At 41.8% G+C, this 8,937-nt stretch overlaps 1 protein-coding gene across 3 annotated transcripts in view; it reads right to left on the bottom strand.

The window, feature by feature from the left end:
* The window catches only part of mast3a (microtubule associated serine/threonine kinase 3a), a 29,701-nt gene extending 21,259 nt beyond the window's left edge, over positions 1-8,442 (bottom strand). For 2 of the 3 annotated variants that reach the window (XM_023428103.2, XM_023428101.2), the window contains exons 1-3: positions 4,497-4,945; positions 1,669-1,757; positions 725-797 (exon numbers count right to left, since the gene is read on the bottom strand). In XM_023428103.2, coding sequence (XP_023283871.1) covers positions 725-797; positions 1,669-1,757; positions 4,497-4,582 — 248 coding nt within the window. In that variant the 5' untranslated portion in view covers positions 4,583-4,945. Of the gene's footprint in view, positions 1-724; positions 798-1,668; positions 1,758-4,496; positions 4,946-6,729; positions 6,762-8,338 lie in introns of those variants that run through there. The other variant, XM_023428102.2, reaches the window with a different exon arrangement.
* Positions 8,443-8,937: the final 495 nt, after the last annotated feature.

The following is an 8,937-nucleotide window of genomic DNA, read 5'->3' on the forward strand; positions in this document are numbered from 1 at the left end:
ATGCCAGTTCTATCGACTGTTCCTCTAAATCCCAGTGAGTCTATGCGCCGTTGCAAGAAGCGTGATGCGAGGACAAGCTCTGCAACATTCCCCAATAATCACAGGAGTCCTGAGTAATGAGTGTGTGCAATGACTTGTCGCCTTAATTGGCTTGACAAATGCCAAGATGCATGTCCAGCAAGTGGCCCTGGGGCCTTTCGGCTGGTCGGACTTGCTTCTCCATTGCCTCATTTCCACCACAGGGGCAAAAGGGAACAAGCCAGGGCATGTTCATTATTCATGCAATTCAAGTTTCTTCCAAAAACCACCAAATTTCATTTTTCAACGCTACAGTTTAAAATAAGAGAACAAAGTTGATGCTCTGTTTGAGTCGTTATGAACCCGTTTTTGTTTGGTCAAGCATTAACTCTGCTGGGGAAAAAGTCACTAATAAAGCAGCTTGGCAAACTCGCAGGTTCTGGCAGCTACTTTTGAATGAGTTATGAATGGAAAAGTATTTCTACTGGCATTTATTTCTTATGTTTTGAACGTCGGCTATATGCAGTTTTATTAGATCACATTTTGCATGAAGAATCAATCAACAATGTTATTTTCTTTGTGTTTTAACAGTTTTACTAATCTTCTAGTTTATGCATTGGATGGGAAAATATTACTGTGGTAAGCTGGCTGAGCTGGAGTACCTTAGACCAAATCCATATTAAAAAGCATTAGAGTTAATTCTCACCTGCGGGCAAACTGGAAGTTGGCAGAGGTGCTGGCAGAGACATTTCTGGGGCTTTCTGAAGGGCTGCTTCCAGCTGAAGAAACAAAAACGCTGTTACAAATTTTGAAATGATCAGAAAATGTATCAAACAATGTATATGACTATTAATGAGTTGAATCATTCCATTGGCTGTCCCCTCGTTTTACATGATCACCTTGTTTCACTTCATATTTCAGTCTGAAGCTATCAAACTTAATTACAGTAACACACTCACAGAAGATAACTAGGCCTCTTCCTTGCCCAATCAAAGAATTTCAGTTTCAGCAGACAGCAGGGAGTCCTGCTGTTGATCACATCACACCACACCACACCACACCACACCACACCACACCACACCACACCACACCACACACCACACCACACCACACCACATCACACCACACCACACCACACCACACCACACCACACCACATAATCTTGAAAGGGTCACTAAAGGGTTTTCATGCCAGCCCCTGAGGGCAAATCCAAGTCACACCCTGAATCATTTTTTTTTTTTTTAAAAAGGGTGATAGAGGGTCAGAGAATGAATGACTCCCCGTATCAGGCAGTTGGATCAAGGAATGAATAGCCGCAAGGAAGCTGCATGAAAAACACCATCATGTGGAGGAAAATCATTGAGTCTTATGCACTATACTGTGGCCACATTATAATCCTACAGCAATTAAAAACTTGATGTACACCAAAGGGAAACCAGTGCCAGTCTTGTGACATACAGCATCAAAACAAACACAAGGCTGAAAGCAAATATATGAGGCATAGATGGAACCATTCATGTCATCAACCTATCCTCACTTACCCTGTTTTATATGTGATCATGTCTATATACAGTTTCACCAATGAACCTCTACTCAACAATATCACGCATTCAGTCGAGCAGACACGCAACTGATACAACACACAAGTACCTGTGGCAAGTGGGAGAGGTGAAAGCGGTCGTGAGAGTGTGGGCGACGGGGTCCCAACCGCCAAACTCCTTCTCTTGTTGTTACGGGAACTGTGAGGGAAGGAAAAAAAACAAGAGGTAAAAAAATTCACTTATACAATGCAATTACAAGCACAATCACCCGGAGGCACATGCTGTTTATCAGTCTTTTATCAGTGCAGTAAACAGTGTTGCAAAATAAAACACGCTCCACCTATAAACTAGAATCGTTGATCGTGACAAGGCAAACACTGATATCTGTGATGGCACTAGTAATAGTGTGTTTACATACACATACATGTGTAGCTACAAACATGTATGTATGTAAATACATAAACACACAAACACATACAAAGTATGTATGCAGATGCACTAATTAAACACGTCCTATTCCTTGTGTTCTTGTACTCAAAAGGACTGCTTCTGACTACAAGTTACCAAAACAATGGAAAGACCAAAAATAAATAAATATCCAATAAATAAAGAGGAGTGTGAACTATGTGCTATGGTATTACACCAAAGTATCAATGAGGATTCAATGATGTCTATCGTGTCTGCAGGGATTTCCATGTGAGAATACGGGAAACATCTGGAAATATCATTGCTAGTACAATTGAGAGCACCTGATCCTATAAAATAGCCTTGGCTGGTTGTTATACAACGATGCAGAGAAATAAGTGGACCATGACTCCTGTGACATAACTCTGCAGGCCACAATATACTGTCTGTAATTACAGATCCATTACCATGGATGAACACAATCTTTATCCACACGCAAACAACACAAACTGGTCCATATATCAGATAATCAATGATCAGATTGTTTTTCCACTGCATTGAGTCAAAGGTTCAACAGCTGATGCAACTTTGGAAAAAGGCTTATACTAAATAATACATCAGCTCTGCCTAAGATGCGAACTTTTCAAAGCTCAAGATGTACAGTTTTGATTGAGACCATGTCAAAGAGGTGTTGTTTCAGTTCTGCAATTTATTTTGGTTGATTGTGTTGTTTTGATGAAAGTTGTGGCTTCAACTTCCAACCAGTGTTCCTCTTTGTTACCATGCAGCTTTTTTGTCAATGTAAAATCAGTCAGCCATTTCTACTGAGTTCCTTTAAAGGAAAACCTTCTCTTTGAAAAGTCACATATCAAAGTAGTGACCGGCAGACCTGTTTAAAGGCTGACATATACTACTAAATGGCTTTTCTCTGACTATGACTCACCCACATAGATGCATAGCGTAATTATTATGCAGTTATTCCACATGTATGTTCTCCACTTCCTGTTTGTTATATGGTGCCTGCAGGCATTTGTACACCTAGTGCTATGGTCTTCATTCAGAATAAAATTTGGGCTCTTCTTTATTTTGTTTTTGCATTCCCCACAAAGCTGGGTTTAATCCCATCACGCTCTCTGTTTCATCCTAGTGATGTCGATGATCTATATTTCTCTCTGGCAGTGACCTAAAATACTTGAGACGACAACAGAGCCTGACATTTCTGGGTCGGAGCTGATGCAGATTCACACAGTATATGGCCTTCAACCCAAAAAGTGGCAGTTACGGCAAAACAACAGAGAGAAGAGAGAGCTGGTAGGTGCTTGACTTTGGCTTCAATATGTCGAGGACACAGCTGCAAACCACATAAGACACTATTAGTGTGCACTTTTTTATTCTCATCAGAAAATAAACAGACAACCTTTTCACAGTATATAGAGCCTGGGCAGAACTGGCATGAAAGCATCACTGTGTCACACCATGACCACGTGTGAGCTTTCTCAACAGTTAGCAGCGATAAGACTACTCATATTTGACACTAACAATAGTGGTTTGTAGAGAGTGTTGCAGTCAGGCATGTAGCATGATGAATATAGGTCACTGAGATGCAGGCCTGCAAGTTTCACGTCTGCCTATGGTGAAGGGGATGCATTTATTCACTGAGCTCCATTCAAAGCTAGGCTGTGCTGAATAGGTTACATGGCTGACGCTTGATCACAAGCCACATGGAAAAAGTGGATAGTTGGACAGACTACAGCTGCTGGGGAAACTATATTACACTAATTTAAAAGATGAGAGCATAGTTTCTTTTTCCAGTTTCACTTAATTATAGTTAATGCTACCGAAAACAGCTATAACAGATGGATTGTATAGCAGGGTAACTGCAAAAGATTTCATTATAGAAATATTGGGGTTATGACAAAGAAAATAAAACTGTCATAAAATACGATAAGGTCAAAGGTACGTCCTTACAGGGCATGAAGGGCAATTTTCCGCTCTGTGACGGCTGATTACATTTATCTCACAGATAAAAGCATATCTACAACACAACAGTGCCACTAACCATAACAGTGTATCGATCGGCAACTGGGACTCTGTGTCGTTTTATGCGACAGCTGGCAGCAGACAATGCAGTCTGCCCACACACACATACACAACAGTCTACAATGGCCACGTTTCTCTGTCGGAAACAAAAACTAGGGTGGATGTGACAGACACACACAGTAACGTACTGTAGGCTATCACAGACACCACAGTGACATTATCAATCTGAGCTGTATGCCGATAACGGTGTACTGTACGGTGGGGGCTGCGTTTACGTGCTGCGAATCAAATAGCTCAACATTAACGTTCAACAAATTGCCGTTTGTCAGACACTGAATGGCACAGCTCTGCGGGGAGCTGATGACAACTACAGGCAGAGCACACGATTTCGCTTTGCGGCAGTTTAGTCAGGATTGTGTCTTTTTGTCTGTATGTTTTTGTCTGCACATACAGGAAAAAATACTAGTAAAACAGGCTGTGTTGTTTTTTTACCTTTTTGATCGTTTCATCATGGCCCCAGTCACAAAACTAGTTTTGTAGCTCGGCAACACGGTCCAATAATAGTTTTGGTCAGACATGATGGTGATGGTAATGGTGGTGATAAAGCCAATCCAGATATGAGAATTATCCTTTATTTAATGCGGGAGCATCGTGTTACAGTCTCTCCGGTGGAGTTGTTGCTACTGGTGGTGGTTAGCTAGGCCAGTACGCAGTGTCCAACGGCAGAAACTCCATTCAGCTTCGGTACAAACTGACCCCAGACCCACGGCACGGCAGCTCTGTGGTACTGAGCGACTGTAACGGCCATGTCCGCCCTGACCCTTCTCCCTGTCACCAGCAATATTTCCGAAACAGTCCGTCTTCACCGGAATGCGACATTATCGAAAGATACCTCCGCGAAGATATCAAGAGTGATACAAACTTTCCAGCAACAGCACTGTCCGCCGCACCGCGCAGCCGCGTCAGCTCGAGCCGGAGGGAGGAGTGACTAATGATGCCTTCAAGTGCTGTCGGAATTATTGTGACATCGACTAAAACACGAATGAACCACCTAGCGACTAACAGACTGAGATTGGATCGTGTATCTCTGGTGATAACAAAAACTCAAAATCAATTACGTGTCTACGCATAAATAGCTTTAAAAAATGAAGGTAAAACGTACACAGCAAGTTATACGTAGCTTACGAGTAGCCATGAAAGTTGCATTCTTGTCATCAGGATGTAACTGAGACCCTTGTGTGATTTTCATGGATTTTAAAAACTGCACAGCACATGATCTTGTGCAATAGTACTGTTTTCTTTTTAAAACCCAGCCATTGTTTGTGCCATTATTGACGACTTCAAAAACAGGGCTATAGTACATAATAATCTATAAATGTGATGTTTTATATTTCAGTAATAACACATCACAATGTGAGGCTTCAGTGTTGGATAACAACCGGTCAAAGCGGGCAACTGGCCTGGGGCTTGTCATGGGCAGCTGGATTTGTTTAGGAATGTCTTTTCTGTCTGTTTCAGAATTTCACATGGTGGATATTCCTTTCTTGTTTAACTACACTACCACAAAGAAGGAGTCAGTTCATGAGTGCTCACAGTTTATATTTGCCCCATAGTGAGTTTATCCAGTCCTGTGGGCTACTATACAGATCTCAAATACAGGATAGAGAAATCTTAGCAGAGCAATGACATTACACAAAATGACCACAGACACACTACAGGTCCCAAATTAAAAATATTAAAAGTTATTTAGAATACATTTAATATTCTGACCACTCAGACATATCGGGCGCTGCCACAAACAGCAAACGGTTTCAGTTCACACACCTACTAATTTCCTAGTTTGTCCCAAACACCTCACTGGAAGGGGAGAGCTGTAGGTGAGCAACACAAATATTTTTAACTATTTCCAATCTTATCAACTCTCAGCTGCTATCTGCTCTTAGTATTTCCCATGATCCTGATATTTCCTCTGACTCACTGACAGTGGAACGAGCCTGACTGAGTCTCTTGACTAAAGACAGGGGGAAAGTCCCTGAACAGCCCAGAGTCAGTGAGGAGATTGATGTTGTTCTGACTGGGGTGTCTCCTGTTTGAGCAGAAAAATCACAAGCAAGTTCCTTCATGTTGTTCACATGTGTCACTTCTCTGTTCATAAAACATTATACGTTCTGACTCTGCTTTGTAAAAATCCTATTATTTATCAGCTGATTACTCCTGAATTCTGGAGAGGAAAAAGATGAAGGTCAAAAAAAACACACCGACCTAAGAGCCTGCTCAGCTTGCTTGCTCATTACCAAATATTAAAATATATTATCACGTAGACTCTAGATTATTAACTCTGCTGTAGCAAATTGTCAAAAACAGATAAAAAACATCTATTCTAACAACAAGGGTGGGGCAAAGTATTGATTCTGACTCACTGAGAAGATTATCTACGGTAGCTCTTCCCTGTTATAACATCAAAGGGTTTTGCACCATATCTCAATCTTTGCCCTCTCGACTTCCAAGTTTATGTAAAACCTGTCTGAGCAGTGAGACTGCTCCGTCTGTCAAGCGATCTTCATGAGCAGTTTCAGAGGTTCTTGTATAATGGCGTAAAACAGAGCATGCATGCACAATAAAGCTGACAAGTGACACACACCTGGCCAGTCTGGTTTGAAGAGGAGGGAGGGGGGCAAATGGAGAAAGAGACAGGGCACACAATAAGTCAGTTGATAGTACTTACACATTTCCCCTACGAGGAAGACTCAGTTCTTTCTAGAATAGAAGAGATATGGAAGATTGAATTAAGAATGCTTTCTAAAAAATATATTGCTTTTCATGTTTTTCTGATAACATTGCTTTGAAACGCAGGTATCAGCTGTTGTTGTTTGAGCAGAAATGTTTATTGTGTGGCTGGAGGGCTTTTTCACAAATCAGTATATTTCCCTTATCAGAGGACAGTTCCCATTTTTAATCATTTCTGTTGTTATGAAAGCACATTTTGACCCCTCAGAATAAACAGGGAGGAATGTTTTTTTTGCGGTTTAACAGACATTCCTAAAATGTTACAAAAGAAGCTAAGGCTACATCAGTTTTCCAATGGATTTCCCCTAAATGCTTACCCTTCTCCGCCATTTCCACTTATTTTCATTTCAGTGCAGTGTAAATATCATTAGATGCAGTGTGGCCTAGTTTTCTTGCACGACAAGTAGGTCTTGTATTCATTCAATAGCAAGGATGTACAAATCCTCACTAGCCCATGGCAATTGCGTTTGAGCTCAAGCAACTGCAAAAACTGCCCTTTTCAGTCGGGATTCGAAGGACAAGGAAGAGTGGCACCCTGTTAGACTGAGAGAGCTTGTGCATGAAATCATTTTGAGGCAATGAGTTCATCCTATCTCCAAGAGACAGACAGGGATTAATTCATGCCACAGTCACATTTAAAAACAAGGTATATAAACAGATTCCCAAAAGGAGAAAAGAGGGTTTAATTAATATACTTGTGGAACTGTTCATAATGAAGACTAACAATATGTTGTTTTCACCACATAATGGATTTCAGGGAGACATGAAAGCAAACCTGAATAATTTCACCATCCTGTTCATTATTAGTATAATGACAGGGCTGTGCTTCAATCTAAATTGCAGATGACTGTAAGGTAAAGAGGAAACCAATTACTATAATTGACTGGGAACACCCAGTTTGGACTGATGGGTCTTTCATTACAAACCTAACATCAGCTCTTCCATAACAGGTAGAAATAACAATGCAGCTTTCACTACTTCATTAATGCAGGAAAAAAAAAAACCCACTTCATTATTCACATTCTGGACATTCCTGGGAGATAAACATGGAACCTGGACCAATGGAAGAAGATTAAAGGGATGTTTCTGCCAATCATGCACGAAGCCAAGGGGGTTTTGTGCTCCTATCACCAAGGCAACCAGATTCGCCAAAGCACCAATGAAGAGCTCCAAAATAAACACGTTAGGTTGTGAAAGCAGCTCTGACAGCGTTTACGTTCAGAAATTGCATTGTGTGCTCTAATGGCTCCAATTCATAGAGTCAAGATAGTGACACCGCCTGTTCTCATGAATGGACACCAGACATGGTGAATTAAATACAAAACAATCATAACATTTGTAACGGTGTCACACAATACAGAGTAAATGACATACAACATATAAGCTATAGGCCTACAAAGAGCGGATCAGCTCCTACACCCAAAGCAAATCCTGGAGAAATTCCCTCGCATCGTCGCCAATGGCCCATCTTCTTCTTCATCATCTTCATCACATCATCCCGTTTGCCTGCAAACAACCACGTCGTTGTCATGACAGTCTCCATTTACCTGTAGACCGCGGCGTCTCAGGATATTCGGTTCGTCCATCACTGAAGACAATCAAAACACAAAAAGCCCAGAGCGGATCCCCGGTCAGTCAGCCCATACATACTCCTCTCCCCGGGAGCATAGATACAGTCCTCCTCGCTGCTGTTGCTGCTGCTGTTACTGCTGCTGCTCTACTACCTCCTCCTCCTCCTCCTCCTCCTCCTCCCCCCCGGGGCGAGCTGCACTACCGGCCAGGAAAAGGTGGTCACCCCAGCCAGCAGATCACCTGATCGGCAGGGGAGGGAGGAAGCGGGTGAGGAGAGTCATTAACCTAGACCTCGTAATGGAGTGAGAGGGCGTGTTGACCCCACCCACTTATTGATACTCTGGGGTCAATTAACAAATGCAAAAATACTGCTTTTCTTGTGTAATGGCCATTTTTCAAGTCAAGGACCATCAAATCCACAAACACTCAAGACATCCTGTTATGTCCCCATCACATGTCCCAGATAGATAATCATAGGCTCTAGGGTTTTCTTAACAAACCTCACCATTATTTTGCAAAATTTAGCAGTAACGTGCAGCTGTAAAGGCATTAACCACAGAGACACAAGTGCAGA

This window comes from Seriola lalandi, unplaced genomic scaffold (assembly GCF_002814215.2).
Source record: "Seriola lalandi dorsalis isolate HSWRI2012SDOR001 ecotype SW California unplaced genomic scaffold, Sedor1 jcf7180002054866, whole genome shotgun sequence".
Taxonomy (NCBI): Eukaryota; Metazoa; Chordata; class Actinopteri; order Carangiformes; family Carangidae; genus Seriola; species Seriola lalandi.